A 21,459-nucleotide genomic window follows, 5' to 3' on the forward strand; every position below is an offset into this window, starting at 1 on the left:
CTGGGATTATAAACTGAATGTTGATTGCCTTTTCTTGCCACAAACTTCTGATCTCATCTCTGATTTCCTTTCTTAGACTTTGTTTCAACCACAGACAAGCTTTTACAACAACTTGGCCAAGGACTGTGTGGCCCAAGGCTGCTGTGTGGATCTGTTCCTGTTTCCAAACCAGTATTTGGATGTGGCAACACTGGGTGTAGTAACCTACCAGACAGGAGGCTCCATCTATAAGTATGCGTATTTCCAGGTATGAGTGGTGTTGAATCAACTTGCTGCTTGCTCTCTGGAAGAGTGATTGTTTAGTTGAGAGTTCTTTTTCAGTGTGAACCAGAGTGAAAAAAGTACTGCTTTGGAAATAAATTGCTACCAAAATGTCAAGATTTTCACCAAAATTATTTTGTTAGCTTTATGTCTTTACACAGAATACCTCTGTTAATAATAACAACAGTAAGAAAAGCTATGCTGTTACCTTTTTGCATAATATTTTACTAGCGGGGCACTGAGACCTTTGTGATGTCTGGTTTTAGAGTAAGACTGCAGGAGATAGTTTCTGTTTTTGAATTAGTTTATGGAGCAGCTCTGACTTATGGGAGTGTAAAACCTGAATTACCACTTGTGTTCTAGCTGGAGACAGACCAGGACAGATTCCTGAATGACTTGAGAAGAGATGTCCAGAAGGAAGTGGGATTTGATGCTGTCATGAGAGTGCGCACAAGCACAGGTGGGTGTTAGCATGAATGAATCTTGAAGTGACTGCTTCAAGCACATTGTATGGGAAGAAAGGGATTTTTCTCTAATTTAAATCTCTAATTTGAGACTGGGCTATGCAAAAGCTCTGCTAAATTCCAAGCCTTTGTCGAGACTGAGCAAAGATCCCTGCTGAAATCTGTCCAAATAACTTAGTGTCACTGCTGACAGGGTTTTCAGGCTGTCTTGCTACTGTGTTGAAAATTGTGGTTCACACTGGGTTTTTTTTCTTTTTCAGGTATTCGAGCAACTGACTTTTTTGGAGCTTTCTACATGAGTAACACAACAGATGTTGAGATGGCAGGTTTGGACTGTGATAAAACAATCACAGTGGAGTTCAAGCATGATGACAAACTGAGCGAAGACAGTGGTGCGCTCCTCCAGGTGAGCCAGAGGCTTTCTAGAAGAGAGCTGACAGTTTAGAAATGCCGCAGAACTGTGTCAGGTTGGAGCCAAATCTTGGCTGGGGAGAGTACCAGTTGCAGAAAAGGACGGGGTCCCTCTGAACTGAATTATTAGACACTCCTTCAAGGAACTGTTTGTTCTTTCTGCCTTTTACAATACCCTTAACCTTTCGGCATACTTGTTCTAAGGGTGACCTAGACTACTTCAAGCTACGGTCTCTTTTCCAAGACCAGTTCCCATAATGCAAACTGCCATCTTATTTGTGCAGGCATCAGAATCCTAGTTTTTAATGAAGTATAATCAAACCCTGCCTTTCCTACTGTAGTAGGACCTCACTTTCCGTATCCTGTTTTTTTTTTTTTTTTTGTCTCCTGCAGTGTGCTCTGTTGTATACAAGTTGTGCAGGACAGCGACGACTCCGCATTCACAACCTCTCCTTAAACTGCTGCACGCAGCTTGCTGACCTCTATCGAAACTGTGAGACAGACACCCTCATCAATTACTTGGCTAAATATGGTAAGGATGGATACAGTGACAAGAATTGCAGCCTTTAACTGCTGTTAAAATGCCTACTGTCATCCAACAACACCTATTTATACTCTACATCAAATGTCAGGTGGCAGTGCTGATACCTTGGTCATTTATGGGAAAGAGCATAAAGCCACGAGGACACTATTGTTGCTTAGGACAAGAGGTACAGACAGGGTATAGGCTTGTCCTTCATACGCATTCTTGTCTAAAATGTTTTTAATAGAGGTTTGCATTGAAAGCTGTCTGAATTCATCCTTGTCTTTTTTGCACTGGTTTAGTTTGTTCTTTAACTGTCCCAGAACTTTGCTTTGGGAATAGGAAATGGTGGCCTTTGCGCACTGCTGTGGATTAAAGATCATACTTTTGTGTTGCACCCCATTTACCCTTTCTAATTTGCAGTAGAAGCCTATAAAATCTACTAAAGATGTATGTTCATTGCCATTAAAATGTAAGAAACAGCCTGTTTTCAGTCCATTAAAGGAAGATGTCCAGGTCTATAAAAACTCCTTTTATATGCACCATGCTTTCAAGTATGATTAGATGTATTTTTAAGTATGTGGGAGCGATGGAGAGTTGAAGAATATGTAATAAGATGGAGTAAATGAGCTTCTTCAGATCATCATTAGGAAAGTCTCTTTTCCACAAGTTTGAAGGGGAGAGGAAAAAATACCTTCATAAGCTATAGAGGTTTAAATTTACTTTGTGGAAGCGGTGGGTTTTTTTTACTGTTTGTGAGCAATTGCTTGACAGCCATCCATGTTTCCTCTTTCTGGGCAGCATATCGTGGAGTTCTGAGTAGTCCAGTAAAAGCTGTACGAGATGCACTAATCAGCCAGTGCGCCCAGATCCTCGCTTGCTATCGAAAGAACTGTGCTAGTCCCTCTTCGGCTGGCCAGGTAAGCAACAGTGCTTTCACTTGAATCACGGGCTCATGAATTAGGAGATGATAGGAGCTTCTTCTTGCTTAACCTACTCAAAAAGCAAAAGCCATTTGCTTTGCTCAGTAGCAGTTTGCAAAGAGAAGACACGGGGAAGTAGAGAAATTGCAAGTAAAATTGTAGTTGAGAATGGCTTCTTGGACATCGGTCTGGAGCCTAGGAAGCATTGCCTGCTCCAGGGAAAAGCTTTATGTTGTTTTTGTGAGTCTGTGATATAATTACTGTCAGCTTTCACTGCTCACAGCCGTACCGCGCTTTGTTGGTTCTCATAAGCCTCCTTTTGTCAAATCATGTTTAACTTTTTATTCAGCGAGACAGCTGACCAATTTGTGTCTGTGACTTGTAGCTGATCCTTCCTGAATGCATGAAGCTGCTTCCTGTGTACTTGAATTGTGTGTTGAAGAGTGACGTCCTTCAGCCTGGTCCAGAGGTCACAACGGATGACCGTGCCTACATTCGCCAGTTGGTCACGTCCATGGATGTGGCAGAAACAAATGTTTTCTTTTATCCCAGGCTTTTGCCCCTGGTGAGTAATTCAGGGTATTCTTACTGCTTGGAACTTGATGTAGTCTTGACTTGTCATAAGGACGGCATTTATATTTTAGTAAGGGAGAGCGATTTGAGGAGGATTTGGGATCTGCCATCTGTTGGGATACTTCACTTAATTCTACTTGGTGACCAGTGCATTACTGCATCTTGTGAATTTGCTGGAGGATTTTTTCCTTGAGCTGTGAGCATGTGATTAGTGGCAAAGACGACACTTCTGACTCTTTCATAGTCTTGTAAAAGTCCTAAAGCTTCTTGTAACTTTACGTAGTGATTTTCATCATGACAGGGCAACTCTGTGTACTATTCTGACTTATCAGTACCATGCTGCTGGAATAACGCTAACTGATTGCATTTCTGCTCCTGGAGGCAGTATTAGAACTGCAGAGTAATTTCACAGCAGCCTGGTGTTCTCTCCTGCTGACCGAGGGTCTCTGATCTGCTTCTGTCCCATTCACTGAGCTAAGGAAGATGGTTCTTCAGTCATAGCTATTGCAGTCATATTATGAGTCCTAAAATTGAGAAAAGTCTTGGTCTTGGTGGTAGAAATTTTAAGGACTTCATAAGATGTTCTTGGGTTATAACCCTGATTTGATTTTATTTTTTGTTTCACTCTAAAACAGACCAAAGCAGATGTTGACAGTGACTCCTTGCCAGCAGCAATCCGGAACTCAGAGGAACGTCTCTCCAAGGGTGACATTTACCTGTTGGAGAACGGGCTGAACATCTTTTTGTGGGTGGGAGTCAACGTGCAGCAAGGCCTGATCCAGAACCTCTTTGGAGTGTCATCCTTCAGTCAGATCAGCAACACCTTGGTGAGCTGGATGGCAGTGTGGGAGATGGTGTCTCTGACAGTTGCCCAAAACATAAAGCAATCAGAAAGCAAATTGAGAAAGTAGTGTTGTATTTTCACACTAGGAACAAGAGAAGCACAAGCATAGTGCTTCCATAGTGGAAGTGTCCCTAGTCTGGGCACATTGGGCATGTTCTTGCCCAGCTTTATTTGACAAGCCACACCTCCACTGATGGTGAGGAGAACTGTTGATATGAAAATGGAATGAATGATTGACCTTTTAATTCTGTTATCCTGTTATATTCTTTTAACTAGGTGAGGCCAAAGAGATTGTATGTTTGTAGGGGCAGACATGTCTCTACCCCTGTAACATGACAAAACTGCTGAGTTTTGTTTAATGCTGCTCTGTCTCGTGTGACTAACGGGTGTTGGATATCTTTCATTGCAGAGTACCCTGCCTGTCCTGGAAAACCCCTTTTCAAAGAAAGTACGATCTATTATCAGCATGCTTCAAATGCAGAGATCCCGCTACATGAAGGTAAAAATATCCCCTATGTGTAGCTTTAAATCCCCTTCCCTTTTAGAGGAGCAGGTGATGCCTGGTAATGCTATGGTGCTGAACTCATTCTTCCTGATCTCATAAATGTGATTCAAACAAAGTTTTCAAGGATCTGAAAAAAATTTTTTTGTACTAACAGATGGAGTTTTGTGCTTATCATAGTGCTGAAACTGATTTTTTTCAGATATGTTATAATGTACTAACGCACAAACCACTTACATGGTATTTTCATAGACTCATAGAATGGTTTGGGGTGGAAGCACTCTGGCACTGGCAGAGTTTGTTCCCATCATCCATACAGGCCCCCTTGAAGTACTGAAAGGCCACAATAAGGTCTCCCAGGAGCCTTCTCTTCTCCAGGCCACGCAACCTCACCTCTCTCTGTTTACAGCAGAGGGGCTCCAGCCCTCGGGTTCATGTTTGTGGCCCTGCTCTGGACCCATTCCAACAGGTCCCTGTCTTTCCAGTGCTAAGGGCTGCAGACTGGACACAGAACTCCAGACAGAGTGGAGAGGCAGAATCCCTTCCCTTGTCCCCCTGCCCTCACTAATTTCCTTTTATTTAGAAAGGCCTGAGTCTTAACCCAGCTTAGTTACGAAAGTCAAAGCTCGTCAGCCCTATACACTGTGGTTATGGTTATCGGTCTTTTGGATTTTTGAGCTATTTAGGTTTTTGCTCTCTTTTTCGAAGAACATGAATTTTGCTGACTACTCACTGTTGGTTTTACGCTTGTGTTTTGTAGTTAATAATTGTGAAGCAAGAAGACAAGCTGGAGATGCTGTTCAAACACTTCCTAGTGGAGGACAAGAGCCTGAGCGGAGGTGCTTCCTACGTGGACTTCCTGTGTCACATGCACAAGGAGATTCGGCAGCTACTGAGCTAGAGGCAGGAGTGGTGCTAGAACTCAGCAGTGACGTTTCAGTCTCCGCTAATGACCTGATGGGAAGGCCCAGCGCCCTCAAACAGGACAACGTAGAAATCTGTACAATTCCATAATTTTTAATACACATTGCATAAGCAGAAATCCTTTCAACTTCTCCCAGTCCCGTATGAGAGATGAAACATTCTCCTGGTGAGGGCTAAACAAAAGGCCTTTGATACCAGGTCTTTTACCCGTATCAGAATTTTCCTGTGCTTGGCAGGAGTCCACCCCTCACCCCCTGCTCGCTAATCCTGTTGTAATGAATGTAGTTTTTTTCAGTTCACTGTACATGATTCAACATCGGGTAAAAAAAAGCGATAACTCTTCAAAACTTCTGGTAGTTGCTGTGTGTGTGTGTTTGTGTGGGCGCGTGTGCATGCTCCATGTGTGAAGAGGATGCGCAGGCTGGGAGGATGAGAGGCAGGCCAGGCAGTGGGAGCCGGAGCAGCCAAATATTTTGTCTCCCTCTCTGAAGAGGAAAACATGAATTGCAGAGCATGGGTGTATCATGTGGCTGGCTGAACCAGAAATCCATGGAAAAGGGCATGAGTGGTAAGCGAGGAGGCAGCAGGGTGTATTTCTATCAGCAATCATCCCTGTACCGTACATTGCTGTGCACATCTCTAATGGAGTAACAGTTCAGTGAGCACCATCAGCAGCTTCTGAACAGCATTAGGGGTAAAGACAGCACTTCCCGTTGCGTGTGTGGTGTCTCCTTCCCTTCTTGTTGCATAGTTCTGTAGTGCCCTACGCAATCCATGTTCCATGGCCTCTCCAATGCAGAGCTTACCTGTCTATCCAGATGGTGGTGGGAACAAAAGCCTCTTACCCTTAAGCAGAAAATACTTTTAACAAGGTGTTGTGGGGCTGTGTAGGAACTGGATGATAAGAAAGTGGCCATGTTCAACTTTATTAGTGTGAATTATAGTAAACAAGCGGGAATTTGAGTTATACTGATGCAAATTTGAGACTGCTTTGTACTCTGGAATACAAGGAAGGAGATATAAGAACTAAGATTTAGACTGTATTGCAAGTACCTGATATCTGTTATTGGAAGTACCTGGGCCCTAGTGAAGAGTTTCCTTACTGGATATTTATACCCTCTCCCGTTCTACCTACTGATCAGCTTGCACGAGACCTTTTTCTAAGCCTGTTTGTTAAACTAAAATACCTCAGATTAATCCATTCACTTTGGCCACTCTGCTGCTCCATTCTGCAAGGGTGGATGAGAAGACTCCTGCGAAGAAGAAGGAGCGAGTGCAAGTCAAATTCAGAATTCTAAGGGCTTTGTTTACTCACTTTGGAAAAGAGGCTTGTATGTTTTAACTTGAATATTGAAGTGTTCTTACAATACCCAGGAGTTCAAGCTACCACTAGCACTAAGAGTGGAAGGAAGAATGTGGATGGGTTAGAGAGCATATTACTTGGGATTGATATTTCAGAGGGAAGTCCTTGTTAAGATCAGAAGAATTCCAGGCTGTGGTTTTAGTTCTATATCCCGTAGCATGTATATAAATCCATTTTTCTTCTAATGCTGCTAGTTTGTCTTCCCTCCCATCACTACACAGAAAGTGGAATATGAAAATTGTAATGGAGAAATTCTTTCAAGATGGAGTTGACAGAACCTTTGGCATTTTTGTATGTGTGGCTGACTTTTTACTCCATGTACTGCCTCCAACAAAAAAAAAGTAGAGGATTTTTAACCAGAGGGGGAAAACAAGTTCCTGGGACTATAAGGCACAGCAACCACAGAATTCCACAAATACTAATTTCTAGTATTAATATTTGGGGGGGTGGGGTGGAAATGAAATCATAAATGAACCTTTCATTTTCTTCACTTGTTTTTTTTTCCAATGCATCTTTTAATTTGTAAAGAAATAAAAATATATTAAGATGTATTTTATGTCATTGTTAGTAAATAAACACTGCTTATTTTTCCAAACCCTGTATTTTGCAGGAGGGAGGAAGGGGGAAAGGCTGCAGTCCAAGAGAGATCCTGTACAATCTGGTCTTTGGCTGGCTGGGTTCAGTTGTGGGTTTTTTTCCTACTTTGCGGTGATTGGTGACAAGAAACTCAGCCCCGGTCAACAGACAAAAGCTGCTCTTTAGTCTTGGTGTTGCTTTGCTTAAATGAACGGCTTTTGAAGTTCAGAATGGGCAGGAAGTTAATTTTGCAAAGACGTTTTCTCTGGTGGCTTGGGGCCGTCACCGTTACCTCGGGACTACGGGAACTCCTCCTAGTGGGCCTAGTCCTGGTCTTTCGGAGAAACGGTTCCCATTTCAGAGAGGAGGGAGGCTGGTGGGGGGCTGGAGGGTAGGATGCTCACTGCAAAAACGAAGCTGCGAGGGAAGGGGCAGCGTGCTGACCGCAGCCTGGGCCACGGAGGAGGCTCCCTGGCCCGAGGCCGCTGCCCCGCGCTGCGGCCGGGACCGAGTTCTCTCTCAGGGAACGAACGCGAAGCCTTCAGCGATCGCCGAACCGAGCGGGAGATCCAGCACAGGCGCCGCTCCCTCGCGCGGCCGCGCGGCGGGAGAACTCCGTCACGTGACGCGCCGGGGAGGGCGGGAAGCAGGGGGGCACGCGCCGTCACGTGACACAGCGGGCGGGCCCCGCCCCGGGAGGGCGAGAAGCGGCGGGCGGGCCCCGTCACGTGACGCGGCGGCGCGGCGATGGCGCCGGGGGAGTCCCGGGCCGCGCTGCGGGCGCTGCTGCCGCTGTCGCTGTGCTGGGCGGCGGGGTCCGCGCTGGGTCAGGGCGTCCCGGGGCAGTGCGGGGCGGAGGAGTGGCCGCGGGACCCGGTCCCGCCCGGCGCGGCCTTCGCCGCCGCCTCCTCCTACCGCGGCCCCGGCAACAACGACACGCGGAGCGACGGCTCGCTGCCGGTGCTGCTGTGGTGGAGCGGCAGCCTCTTCCCGCACTTCCCGGGCGACACGGAGCGCATCGACTGCCCGCGGGGGTCGTGCCTGGCCACGCGCCGCCGCCGCGCCGCCCGCGGCCGCCGCACCGCCGCGCTGCTCTTCTACGGCACCGACTTCAGGGCGTACGAGGCGCCGCTGCCGCGCCTGCCCCGCCAGACCTGGGCGCTCTTCCACGAGGAGTCCCCCATGAACAACTTTCTGCTCTCGCACCCGCCCGGCATCCGCCTCTTCAACTACACCGCCACCTTCCGCCGCGCCTCTGACTTCCCGCTGACGCTGCAGTGGCTGCCGGGCGCCTCGTACCTGCGGGCCCCGGGCCCCGCGCTGGCCGAGCGCGACGCGTGGCGGCGGCGGGGCTACGCGCCCGTGCTCTACCTGCAGTCCCACTGCCACGTCCCCTCCGACCGCGACCGATACGTGCGGGAGCTCATGAAGCACATCCAGGTGAGGCCCTGGCGGCCGCCCCCGCCTCCTAACGGGGCCCCGCGCCCTGGCTGAGCCGCGGGCTGACCGGGCGCTGCGCCGTGGGGGCCGGTAAGCGCTTAACGGGGTGCGCGAGTCCCGGGAGCCGCCGCGTCACGGGACGGATAAACGCCCGGTGCGATGGGCAAGCGACAGGCTGACCCGTCGCCTCATCACAGGGTTCAGCGTCCAGCCAGATAAACCCCCAACGCAATGGGTGAGCAATAGGCTGACCCATCACCTCATAACCTCATCGGTTCAGGCTGGACATTAGGAAAAAATTTTTCATGGCAGGGATCATTGGGCACTGACAGAGGCTGCCCAGGGAGGTGGTTGAGTCCCCATCCCTGGAGGTGTTTAAAAGATGTGTGGATGAGGTGCTGAGGGACATGGTTTAGTGATGATGGGAATGGCTGGACTCGATGGTCCAGTGGGTCCTTTCCAACCTAGGATTCTGTAACGGGGTTCACCATCTATCCATCCAGATGAACCCCCAACGCGATGGGTTAGCAATGGACTGACCCATCACTTTGTAACAGGGCCCAGCATCCAGCTGAACAAATACCCAATGTGATGGGTGAGCAATGGCTTGACCGCCAGCTTCTAATGGGGTTCATTTGTTCTTGCTTTTAGGCACACCACAAATCCTAATGGGACTGACTGCCAGAGTTGTGTTACTTCCCAAAGTGTGGGCCAGACATGCCAGGAGGTCAGCCTGGTGGCGGCTGTCAGCTACAGAGCTGGCCAGAGTCGGGGTCATAGAATTATGGGGTGGTTTGTGTTGGAACAGACTATTAAAACCCATCTGGTTACAACCCCTCTGCAGAAGCAGGGACATCTTCACCTTCATCAGACTCCTCAGAGCCCCATCTGACTGGACCATGACTGTTTCCACAGATGGGGCATCCAACACAACAGTCACACGTTGGGCTGAGCCCCAGTAAGCTTGGTCTTGTGGACCAAGTGCTAGAAGGTGCCAAAATCTCCAGGCTGTTAAGTTATTTTACAGGAAGGCTGTCCCATTTCCAAGCCTTGCGCCCTCTTGGAAGTATGGGAGTGTAGTAAGACGACAGATTGCTGCATCTCAAGAATCTCTTTACCTGCATTGTGGTGGGACTGTGTTGTTTCTGTGGTGGTTCTATAGAATCATTCCATTAATCATTCCAAAGTATGAAGCGGATTCCGGATGAAGTTATTGTCTTTCAGTTTTAGGCAGTATTCTTTTAGCTCCCCATGTCAATTTTTCTCAGTCTGACAAATGGAAAGCTTTTGCCCGCCTGCTGAGGCTATCAGGAACTGCGTAGCAACTGTTCTGGGTCTCTGTTCAGTTGAAAGGTGACTTTTTAAATTAACAGAGTTGAATGCCCTTCCTTACCTCTCAGTTTCTGTTTTTCTGCTAACAAATACGTTTTTGAGTGACGTATTCCTTTCTTTGTGCTTCCCCTGTCTGTAGCATCTTTTATGCTGCATTTGAAACTGAGTGCTCAGTTTCCTCTAAAGCTGTTGGAACTGGGACTCTAGGAATAGCCACAAGGTAGAGACCTTGGAGTGAGTGAAGCTAAAGTAAGGTGGCTAGGAACTGATCAGAGTTAGGAATTCTTCAAGATATACAAGCTCTGAAAACAAACTTGTCACTGAAAATGTTCTGGTTGTTACTTTAGGTTGACTCCTATGGGAAGTGTCTGCATAACCGTGATCTCCCCAGTGAGCGACTGAGAGACACCTCTACAGCCACTACTGAAGACTCCGAGTTCATGGCTTTCATTGCCAGGTACAAGTTCCACCTGGCCTTGGAGAATGCCATATGTGATGACTACATGACGGAGAAGCTGTGGCGCCCAATGCACCTGGGTGCTGTCCCGGTGTACCGAGGCTCCCCGTCTGTGCGGGACTGGATGCCAAACAACCACTCCATCATTCTTATTGATGACTTTGAGAGCCCCCAGGAGCTGGCAAAGTACCTTGATTTCCTGGACAAGAATGGGGATGAATATGTGAAGTATCTAGAGTATAAAAAACCTGGTGGAATCCAAAACCAGCTCTTGCTAGAGAGCCTGGAGAAGCGGGAGTGGGGAGTGAATGACATGACTCTGCCCAATTACTTGAATGGCTTCGAGTGTTTTGTCTGTGACATGGAGAACGCGCGGCTAAGGGAGGAGGAGGAACACAAAAAGTCTCAAGGGAAGATGCCACCTCCTAGACCTCGCATAGCTCAGTTCCAGCACATGGGATGTCCTATGCCAACCCCTGGGTTTGGGTCCGTTGACGACCTCTCTGGACAAGACAGGTAATGTTCCAATATTGGCTTTCTGCAAGACAAAAAAGGCTTCAACTAATAGTAGCTGTAACTTTAATAATGCTCTGTACTTAAAGCATCTCTTAATGCATCTCCAGTTACACTTCATGTCCTGTGTGTGGTATGGTAGTTCTACTTCTGCTGTGTGACACTGGGGCTGAAAAAGGGGTGTGGGTGGTTGAAGTGGTGGAAAACCAGCTTGAAGTTGTGTCAGGTTTGCCACATGTGCGCTGCGAGGTACAATGGAATAGAATTGCAATAGAATACAGTAATCAGCCGGGATTAAAGGTAGATCTTTGTCTCATGGTGGTAAAGTTTCAGGTGTGTGTAGTTGGTGGTTTCAGGACACTTGTACAGTCCTGTTCATCCTGGGGTACCAATTCTTTTCCAAATTACAGAATCAGAGGGAGATTATTTTCTTAAAAAACAGTAACTGGGATATAAAAATTAAAATACCAAAGTGCTCTTATTCAGTGGTTTTGATTAAAGTCTTCACTGGGATAGCAGAATTCCTTTTGGTGCTGTTTCCACAGAGTATGGTTGGAAAACATTTTGTTTTTTCTGTTGCCTACAGCTACTTATTCTTGTGTCAGGTACTGAATGCAAGTAGTCCTAACTGTGTCCTTGTTCAGTGCTGTAAAGAACAAGTGACTGACATTGTTCTTAGAACAAAGGTGAATTGATTGAGCTGGCAAGTAGCAATCTCGAGGTGTGTCAAGTACTGCATTTTACAGAGGAACCTTTTCGCAGACGTTGTTTTCTAAAGCAGAAGTCAACCTCTGTCTTTGACCCTTCCATTGTGATCTATGTGAAAAGGTTTATTTTGAGGTCTCTGTTGGTGTACACTGCAGAGATGTCCCACCATAGATCATGCAGCTGACCACAGAAAATGAATTCCCATGGCACACGAGTTGCCTGCTGCTCCCAAAGCAAGTGCCAGTGACACATTGAGCATCTCTTTTGCTCTTCCTGGAGCAGTGAGTGATATCTGCTTCTGGGCTGTGCAGTCATGCGCACTCTGTTGTAGGGTGCACAAAGAGAACACAGAGGGCACTGTACTTATTCCTATGGTTGACAGGGAGAAGCAAAAAGCTCTGTATATAAGTTAACAAGCATTGGGTAATTCATATGGACAGATTAGAAAGAGCATCGTGTTTGGTCCTTCTTCCCAAAATTGGTGATGGGCTTATGTGGCTGGATGGCAGATATAATGGAGAAAATATAAAGAAATTATTGCCATATCTTGATCTGACATGAATAAGAGAAGATCGTGAGTGATCGTGAGTGGGAAGGGGATTGCTGACAGTTACAGTGATACAGTCTGTGCTGTGAAACATTTTAGAACGAATGCACTGAGAAAGAGAAAGTGTGTACTCGGCCATGTAGTCTGGCAATAAAGAATGGAGTCAGGGCTGAGGGATATAACACTTATTTTGTCTCTGCTGTGTATTACCTGAGTTTGTAATGAGTAGTTGTCATTCTCCAAGTGTTAAATGGTTTGTCTGAAAAAACACTGGTTCTCAGGCTGTTCTACGTGTCCTGGCTATGGAAGGCTGCTTTCAAACTCGTCTAGGGACTCAGGCTAGATTTTATCTTAGTAGGTGTTTTTATTCTCTAGTTAACAATTCAGTCTCTTCAGTTATCGCTACAGTTGCATGCTGACTCCTGTGCAATGCTGTAATGCTAACAGTTTCTTATGTTTTCTGCAGATGCTTTTCACAGTAAGTTTCTTCTTAAATGGCTTTGGGGCACAATGGTATGGTGACGACATCCTTTGTTGTGACCATCTCTGGGCCTGTTTTCCTCTTGAGGGAAAGAGAAAAATGTGTTTCTGTACTACTGCAGCTGCAGATTCGTTTGCTTTTTTAGCAGTTCATGGTGGTGTCTCTTTTCTGTTTCAGTTGGAAAGAGATGTGGCTGCAGGACTATTGGCAAGGCCTTGATCAGGGTGAGGCCCTCACTGCTATGATTCACCGCAATGAGTCACATCAGGGACGATTTTGGGACTATATGCATGAGATCTTTCTCAAGAGGACGAGGCAGCACTGACAGCACACACAAGACTGTGACAGCTTGATTTGAAAATTGCAGTGAAGGTGAGACTGAATTCTTACCTCGCTCCAAATATCTGCCTTGAAATAGAAGAGAAATTCTGACAGAGAGTGTTCTGTCTGGTGCTTAAAGTGAGTAAGTTTCTGTTATGGTTGGATTTCAGCGGTGGAGATCTGAGCAACTGCTTTGATTTGAATTTCAGCTCCGTGGTGTGAAGCTGCTCCTGACTGTAGGTGTCAGCATGTGGGGCAAAAGGAGAATTTGCTCTCCTCTTGCATTTGGTGTGGTTTCCTCATGGCGTGCATGACTTCGAAGGAACACTTCTTCAGACTCTTGCTCAAATGCCCTAAGGTATTTCAGGGATTTTTTTATAATCGCCAAAGTATTAATTGTTTTTTATAAGTATTTTATAAACCACTTACTCTTCTCATAAAGGTGTACTTTTACCTGCTGTGAACAAATAGCTTTTCCAGTGAAGGAGTTATGAAAGACAAATGTCTGGGGAGAGCAATTGTGCCTTATAAAATTGCAGCAATAAAGTGTCTTATACCCAAGTAAGCGTGCCTTGAGTACTCGTCCATTTCAGGGAAACTGAATAGTGACACACAGTTGACTTACTCTCTGCCAGCTTCATAGGTGATGCGTACAATGGGATGAGAGATTACATTATTTAGTTTACATCTTCCAACAAGAAAATGTATCGCCTGGTACTGGGCAGAACTAGAGTGAAATTGGTATGCTTTGGTTCTTATGTTTCCAACTTACAAGTTTCCAAAGCTGAAATCCCAGCTTTGAGCTTCATCACTGTTGCCAAGTGTATTTCTCACACCATTTCCCTTCTTAACATGAATATGAACGCAACTCAGATATGGAAGTAACTTTTATCACAGATATTCTGTGGGTTTTGTCTGAGTTTTTCTGAAGTACAGCCTTTAGCTTGTTGCTAAGAGTCATGAGCCAGTTTCAGCACCTTTTTTTTCAGAGTTCCTAGTGTCTTCCTAGATTTAACATTTTTGACAGTCCTACAGATGGCGAACCAAAATAGTAATGGGTATCAGCTACCAGTCTTCACAGCTGTGATGCTCACCCAAGCCTTGCATTTCTCTTGTACGTGCAGAGTTTTTTTTCTGTAGTAATAGATGACACTGCTTTATCATCCCCTGTAGATCACCGTATGTTCGTGACTTATAAACAGTGTATCTGTTGCCTTTGTTCATATACTCTGTGTGTTTCACTTACTGTGAAACTTACTGACCGCTAACTGTATTTCTTACTTCCTTGCTGTAAATCCAAACCACCTAGAGAGTGGCTGGGTGTCACCATTCATGTTGTGACTACTGGAAAGCTTATATGATACTCAGACTGAAAAGTGTATATAACATCTTTCTTAATCAAGTTCTTGTAGTGCAGGTGTCCCTACTCATAAAAACAAGCAACTGAGATTGATCAGGAATTGTAAAAAAACTATCAGGCGTTGAGGATGATGAAGAGATTACCTCTGCAAATGCTTTGCTGTGCTTCTGCTAAGTAGGGTGAGTAATTCACTGCTTGTCATGCATTTTCCCTGTTTACTGTGTGTTAGAGGGAGCATTTCAGAGCCGTCAGGATAGCTTTATTCATTATCATTAGTGTTCTAAAAATAGATATCTCCTCATTACTGCTGATATGAAACACTGGTAGATTCTATTGATGCTGGATGTCAGCACTGAGTTGACAAGCTTGGGTAAGTTTATGCCCTCTGGGAGATGAAAGAGGAGAAACAAATGTTTGACGGAAGGTTAAAAATCTAGCAATCCAATTCATTGCATTGTACAAGCTAAAGTTCTCATTTTCCTGCCACAGCTGTGGTACCAGGTGCTGCCTACTTTTTCAGTGAGAAGCTGGGTATTTTATATATTGAACTTTCTGTGCTTTCTGTCCTTTAGCAAGGACTAAAATTTCTAGGAAGCAGATAACCTCACTGAAGAATACTGAATTACTACCTAATCGATAATTTCTAGACCATAAAAGAATTGTCTTGTCTCATTTCTGTCACTGCAGTAATTTTCAAACTGAAGGATGTCTGAGTCCTCTGTGATGGAAAGTAGGATGAGACAGTAGCAACAGTGTATGTGGATGCTCAGAGGGAAAGGAGGAGGAGATTCTTTCTCTGGATATTGTCTGCAAAGTGCAGCAGCTGGAGAATCACAGCAGAAATGCCCCTCTTGCCCCTTGGCAGAGGGTAGTTTGAACAGGTGTGGAGAACAAATGTCTCCTAAAGGGCAGGGAACAGGATAAATTGAATGGAAACAGCCATCAGGGGCATCACTGTTTAAACAGGCTTTGCTATGTCAGGCAAGCAGCCATCTGCCTCACTTACCATCCTCACATACCCACTCTTCGGCCCTTGTCCCAGAAGAGCTGCTCCCTTATTGATTAGCTGCCATCCTTTTTGTTGGATTTACTTAAGATTGTGGATGGATCTCCAGGCACCTCCTGCGAAGCCGTATTAATCAGCAACGTGCAGGGTGGCAGGCTCCTTCATTCTGCCAACAGGCTGAAATTAATCAGAGACAAAATCCTTTTAGCGCTATGACCAGCAGAGCCAAAGCTTGTGTCAGGCTTTGACAAACTGCATTTCTTTTATGAGTCAGTGTCTCAGAGCTGGCAGTGAGGGATACGTGGCCCTGCAGAGGGATTAGGAAGGGTGGAGAAGAATGGAAGTGCAGAGTTTGTTCCAGAGCTCCAACATGACTGGCGTCTTAATGTGTGTGCTGTTTTATCCATTCCTTCCTGCAGGAAAGATCCATCTAATGCTGAAGTGTCTCAGCTAGAGATGGTTCTGGGGAACTGGCATGGATCAGAGCAGATCATGGTACTTTGCGGCACCTCTGAGCAAATCGGGAGGCATCAGGTAACTTACAGTGGAAATGGGCTGGATTTGAGTAGGTCTGGGAGCTAGGGGTCAGAAATAGCAGCTCAGAACTCCTTATGTGGACGGAATAGTTCAGAGAGGCTGCTCTGGTTGAGATAGCTCAGGGTAAGTAGGCTGGCATTGGAGTTGGAGGGGGTGTGACACATCAGAAAAGAAATTGCATCTTTTATTGTGCTAATAAGTGCGTGAAGTGCCAATTCTGTGCAAACACAATAGCTCGGCGCACAGGAGTAAGTCTAAAGAGACCAGTGTTTTAGCAAACAGGTTAGTCTCACTACAGAAGTTACACTGGGGCGGTGAGGGGGAAGCTTAACTTGTAGCTCCTAGTAGCTCTCCAGCTGGAGTTTCAGGCGGTCACGGTGAGGCAGCTGAGGTGAGGGTATTACTAGGTTGTATGAGAAGGACTGGGGCATTCAGGATAAATTGGGGGGAATGTACTGGAATTTACCTGAAAGCTGAATCCAAGTAGTTCAGAGAGACAGCTATCAATGCTATTCATTCCTCCAAATACAACTGATTTCTTAGCCTCATCTCCTGACTGTTTTTTAGGCAGCATCTGGAAGTTTTACATAGTTAGTCCAGAAAACGAGGTACCCATCTCTTAAAGAGATACTTAAGAGAGAAACTAATTTTAAGAGTGTATTTTATTACAGTATTGATAGCATTGTACTTAATCATTGCATAGAATTTACTGTAGCATCATAATCACTCAAATCTAATACTAGTAATTTAATCTTGATGGTTCATTTTGGTTTTGACTAGCTGAAATGTTTTCTAAGTTTCAATCAACTGTGTTGATTCAGGTAAAGAAGTGATTAATGCAGTTGGAATTTTACATGTTCTTTACAGCTGTGCATTCAGGATTTGCCATGAAGCCTCTGTGGGGCGCACCAGTCAGCATGCTGAGGGAACTGGGTTTCTGCCTGTCCCTGAAAAGTCAGAACTTCTGTCCCATCCTTTAGTGTCTCTGTGCCATCAGCTGTACAAAATACAGGCCATGGAGAGACTTGGCTGTTGAGTAACATTCTAGCTCCATGTTCTCCCTTAAAAAGGAATGTTTGTATCCTGCTTCAGACACCTCTGCAGGCACCATCATGTTCACTCTATTTGCTTGGGAATTTCTTATGCTGGGGCTCCAATCCAGGATGAATGCCAAAAATAAAAGAGATTCTACTGCAGGCAGCAGTAACTGGCAGGAGGCTATTAGAATTCTCCTTGTGCAGCCTGCCTTTCTTTCTCAGCCTCCCCCTCATTTTTCTTGGAATTACTTAAAAGAAGGAGCAGCTTTTGAAGGTGAATGTAGCTGAAGGTGCTGCCACCATTAGCTAATGTAATTTGGAAACAGGGAGGTTGATTTACAGGGAGTAATCAATTTACAGGGAGTGCAGTTCAGCTTCTCTTGCATCCTAGTATTTGTCTTTCATTTTTGGTGTTGTGCAAGTAACTGCTACAGGCAAATGCAGCAGAGAGGAGAGGGTATCTTCTAGAGGTGATCTGTAGATTCTGAATGGTACCTAGGCTCTGGCACGGGCAGGACTGCCAAGCAGAGAGGGGAAGGTGTGCACCTGGAAAGGAGGAGAGAGGTTGGAGTGGGGGTGACAGCAGCTGCAGGCTCCTGAATCATAGAATCACCAGGTTGCAAAAGACCTTTGAGATCATCAAGCCCAACCATACCTGTCCACTACTAAACCATATCCCTGACCACTTCATCTACTTGTCTTTCAAATACCTCCAGGGATGATGACTCCACCACCTCCCTGGGCAGCCTCTGCCAGTGCCTGAGAACCCTTTTTGTGAAGAAATTTTCCTAATGTTTAATCTGTACCTCCTCTGGCACAACGTGAGGCCCTTCCCTTTTGTTTTATTACCTATCACTTGGGAGAAGAGATCAACACCCACCTCTCCACAACCTCCTTTCAGGCAGTTGTAGGTAGTCATGAGAAGATTTGAGGTAGAACTTGTGGTTTCGTGGAATTTGTGAGGTGATTTGAGGCAAAAAGTCATGGTTTGGGGTGTTAGGGGATTTGTTTTTTTAAAACCCCACATTTTTAGGGAGCTTGAGGGGAAATTTGAGAAGGTTTGAGGTAAAAGGGTTTTTTTTGTGGAGTTTGCGAGGGGATTTGAATTAAACAGTTGAGCTTTTGGGGAGTTAGTGCAGAGATTTGGGGTGAAATTCACATTTTTGAAAAGGGTGTTTGGAGACTGAGATGAGATCCTAGGAAGAAATGTTTTCCTGTGAGGGTGGGGAGGCTCAGAGAAGCCGTGGCTGCCCCCTCCCTGGCGGTGTTCAAGGCCAGGCTGGATGGGGCTTGGAGCCCCCGGTGCAGCGAGGGTGGAACTGGGTGGGCCCTGGGGCGACTCTGTTCCGGGCTCTGCCGCGGCCGCCCTCGCTTTGCGGCCTGTCGCAAGGCGCGCGGGGCTGAGCGGGCCGGCGCTCGCTTTGCAGCCTGTCGCGCTGGCCATGGCGGCGCCGCCTTTACCGGGCTGGGTGCGGCGCTGGGTGTCGGGGCAGTGGCGGCAGAAGAAGCGGCCGCCCGCCATCCGGCCCACGCGGCCGCTGGCGCTGGCCGACAGTGTGGCGAACCGCCGCGACGCGCCGGGCGGTGAGGGGGCCGGGACAGCCGGGGAAGCGGGGGGGGGGCGAGTCGCTACCGGCCCCCGTGAGGCAGAGCCACCCGTGGAGAGCCCGGCCGCGTCCCGGAGCCGTCCCAGCTCAGAAGCAACGCGGCGGTGGTGGGGCTGGGTCGGGCTGGCGCTCAGAAGGCCTCCTCAGAGGGGACGGGGCTCTGCTCAGTGCTGCGGGTCCGAAAGGATGACTCTCCCCTACAGCAACCCCGACTTTGCGTCCCGTGGTGTTCCCTCTGTGAATCCCACGTGTGAAATGCCTCTTAAATCTCAATACAGCATTTACTTCAAGAATTCTGATGTCAGAGGCCTGCAGCGGTGCTACTCCCCATGCTAGAACAGCTTCACTACACAAAGTAGTGCTGAGATCTTCACTTCAGTGCTGTGCCCCCTGCTTCTGCCCCATCTTAAACTTCCCTCTTCTCGGGGGTGTACGCACTGTGGAGGCTGCAGCTGTGAAATCCCAGCAGCTGAGATTCCTGGTTGTGTCTTTCCCTTCTAGAGGCAACATGCATTACGGAGATGTCTGTCATGATGGCCTGCTGGAAACAGAATGACTTCAACGATGCAGCATGTACTGAGGAGATCCGGACGTTCTATGACTGCGTGGCAAAGGCAGAAGTAATTAAGTCCTATTTTGTGTTCTTTAAGGAAAGGAGGAAGCCCCAAATCAGTTTTCATGTGCTAACAATAATAATGCTCTCTGAATAATTTGATTAACGTTGCAGCCCATTTGAGCTGTAGGAAAGGTGCTGGATGATGCAGATCAAAAGTGCTGCCTTTCCTCTTTGAATCAGAAGCTAAATTAAAATTAAATTAGAATTAAAGGTGTGTAGAGAGGGATGGAGTGTTTGATGTGTTGTAACTGTGGATGAAACAGTAGTTGCATCCAGTCCTTCTTGTGTTGACAGATTCTTGAAGCAGAGCTCAGTTGCTGTCAGTTGACTCTAAGCTGGGCTGTGTTTCGATTTCTTCCAGTTTTTAACCTCTGATGTTTCCACACTAACCAAGCAATGACAGTCACTGCTCCTCTCTGTATCACATGATAGTTCTGAATGTGGGAGAGTACAGTTTGGAGCTGTTCAGCAGAGCAGTGATTTGTATGGTGCGAGATGTGGGTTATATTGTCAGAGTGTAGCTAAGTTTCATCAGCCACTCTGGTTCATAAAATTAAGACACAGCTGATGGGTGCTGATCCAGTACCCGTGTTACCTAGACAGTGGGGAAGAGTAGGGGAACTAGGATTCCCAAATTCCAGTCTGTCATGAGCCTGTAAATAGTTCTGTGCTTGCAGGCGTGAGGGTGAAGACAAGGGGTAGAGAAATAACCAGTGGTTTTGGCAATCCTCATAACAAAAAGTAACGTGAGGTAGTGACAGCTGTCCCTCGCTCTCTATAAATTAGGAGGTTTTAGGCTGTTTCTGGCTTTCAGAGTTAGACATTTTCTTGAAAAGTAAATTTTGTATTGTTTGGAAATTAAATATTTCTAGCTATATGATAAATTAAAAATTAAATCAGTGTCAAAAGCAGGCTAAAGGTAAGTACAGGTGCTAAACTTGTCCTTAAGCTGGTTTCAAGTTTCTGTTTCTTCAGTACCGTCATTTAATAAATAGTTATTAACAGTCACTGTTGGACAGCATAAATGAAGAACTGTCCACCACTTACTGGGTAGGTTACAAACCACATGGTTACTGGAGGTTTTTAATATTGTTAACTAAGAATATGGAAGCGTATAGTCATCTTCACAAGTTGTCATTCATTAATTTCACCATTTAAAGGGCATGAGGTTTTGAAAGCCTTGTGGTTATTGAGGCAAGAACTGCTGTAAGTGTTCCTTAAAGAAACAGCATTATTCTGAAAGAAACATCTCAGCACAATTGGTCATAGTCTTTAGGGTGGGAGTGAACTCAGTAAATAAGTAGAGGTAATATTTTGGGGTTTTTTTTCTGTTTCAGAAGGAGCGCAAGGATCAAAATGCAGAGGGCACCTTGTCACCCAGGGGAGACTTAACATCAAGCCAGGTGAACAGGCTCCTGAGGAGGTTTCCTCAGATCACGCGTTATATCTAATGTCCTTCACCAAAAGGACTGTGGACAAGCAATTGAAGTTGGAGTCTTGGGCAAAACAGTGAAAAGTAGACTTGAGCGAGCGTTTGATGTCAAGTGGTTTCTGTGGCACTGCTGCGTGTATCTTGACTGCACCTCTGTTTCCAAAGTGACAAACACCCATCCTGACCATCCACTGACTTTGTTCATGAGGTTCTTGGGTCCTGTGGTCTCAAGATTTCTAGTGTGTTGTTCTGCAAGCCACAGTGTGGTGTCAAGGCCTCGCTGTGAAATAAAATCTTCTTGGAATGCACATACATGCATTTTCTAACAGTTAGGGGGTGACTTTTCCTCATGTAAAAGCTTCTTGCTTAGCTTCTGAGCTGCTGTCAAAAAGTGCTCAGGCCCAGACATGGAGCTGGCTTAAATGCGATGGTAATCTCATGACTCATATTCTGACATGTACGTATACACAAACTGGTTCCTCTTGAAACGTTTTTAATTCCTTCTGCTGTACAAGACAATTGCAGAATGAGAAAGAAATGTCCAGCAAAATACCTGGTTGATACACAACGCATTGATAAGGATCACATATAACTTTAATGCAGAAGCTTGTGATTTCTGCCCTCTGATTCGCAGGTGGGACGTGTATGGTGCCATGGCAAATCGAGTATGTTGTTTGTGCGACAATAAAATCATGCAAAGA

At 46.1% G+C, this 21,459-nt stretch overlaps 3 protein-coding genes across 6 annotated transcripts in view; all 3 read left to right on the forward strand.

The window, feature by feature from the left end:
• SEC24C (SEC24 homolog C, COPII coat complex component) overlaps positions 1-7,339 on the forward strand; it is a 30,738-nt gene extending 23,399 nt beyond the window's left edge. For all 4 annotated transcript variants that reach the window (XM_069864181.1, XM_069864182.1, XM_069864183.1 and 1 more), the window contains 9 exons: positions 77-247; positions 625-721; positions 986-1,131; positions 1,530-1,668; positions 2,461-2,579; positions 2,968-3,147; positions 3,791-3,982; positions 4,409-4,498; positions 5,262-7,339. In XM_069864181.1, coding sequence (XP_069720282.1) covers positions 77-247; positions 625-721; positions 986-1,131; positions 1,530-1,668; positions 2,461-2,579; positions 2,968-3,147; positions 3,791-3,982; positions 4,409-4,498; positions 5,262-5,402 — 1,275 coding nt within the window. In that variant the 3' untranslated portion in view covers positions 5,403-7,339. The remainder of the gene's footprint in view (positions 1-76; positions 248-624; positions 722-985; positions 1,132-1,529; positions 1,669-2,460; positions 2,580-2,967; positions 3,148-3,790; positions 3,983-4,408; positions 4,499-5,261) is intronic.
• A 772-nt stretch (positions 7,340-8,111) lies between these two features.
• Positions 8,112-13,771, forward strand: FUT11 (fucosyltransferase 11). The gene is made up of 3 exons (XM_069864145.1): positions 8,112-8,804; positions 10,484-11,109; positions 13,020-13,771. Exons 1-3 carry the CDS (start codon positions 8,112-8,114, stop codon positions 13,165-13,167), a joined length of 1,467 nt encoding a protein of 488 aa, XP_069720246.1. The 3' UTR covers positions 13,168-13,771.
• A 4,745-nt stretch (positions 13,772-18,516) lies between these two features.
• Positions 18,517-21,459, forward strand: CHCHD1 (coiled-coil-helix-coiled-coil-helix domain containing 1). Its single transcript, XM_069863699.1, has 3 exons — positions 18,517-18,687; positions 19,212-19,330; positions 20,664-21,459. The coding sequence occupies exons 1-3, from the start codon at positions 18,546-18,548 to the stop codon at positions 20,775-20,777; spliced, it is 375 nt and encodes a 124-aa protein (XP_069719800.1). The 5' UTR covers positions 18,517-18,545; the 3' UTR covers positions 20,778-21,459.

Source organism: Phaenicophaeus curvirostris, chromosome 9 (assembly GCF_032191515.1).
Source record: "Phaenicophaeus curvirostris isolate KB17595 chromosome 9, BPBGC_Pcur_1.0, whole genome shotgun sequence".
Taxonomy (NCBI): Eukaryota; Metazoa; Chordata; class Aves; order Cuculiformes; family Cuculidae; genus Phaenicophaeus; species Phaenicophaeus curvirostris.

What these genes read in the sequence shown, in the direction of transcription:
- FUT11 (XM_069864145.1), top strand. Translation starts at nt 8,112, where the DNA reads ATGGCGCCGGGGGAGTCCCGGGCCGCGCTGCGGGCGCTGCTGCCGCTG. An exon ending in AGCTCATGAAGCACATCCAG is followed by an intron (nt 8,805 to 10,483) that starts GTGAGGCCCTGG and finishes TTGTTACTTTAG; the next exon opens with GTTGACTCCTATGGGAAGTG. An exon ending in GACCTCTCTGGACAAGACAG is followed by an intron (nt 11,110 to 13,019) that starts GTAATGTTCCAA and finishes TTTCTGTTTCAG; the next exon opens with TTGGAAAGAGATGTGGCTGC.
- CHCHD1 (XM_069863699.1), top strand. Translation starts at nt 18,546, where the DNA reads ATGGCGGCGCCGCCTTTACCGGGCTGGGTGCGGCGCTGGGTGTCGGGG. An exon ending in CCGCCGCGACGCGCCGGGCG is followed by an intron (nt 18,688 to 19,211) that starts GTGAGGGGGCCG and finishes TTTCCCTTCTAG; the next exon opens with AGGCAACATGCATTACGGAG. An exon ending in ACTGCGTGGCAAAGGCAGAA is followed by an intron (nt 19,331 to 20,663) that starts GTAATTAAGTCC and finishes TTTCTGTTTCAG; the next exon opens with AAGGAGCGCAAGGATCAAAA.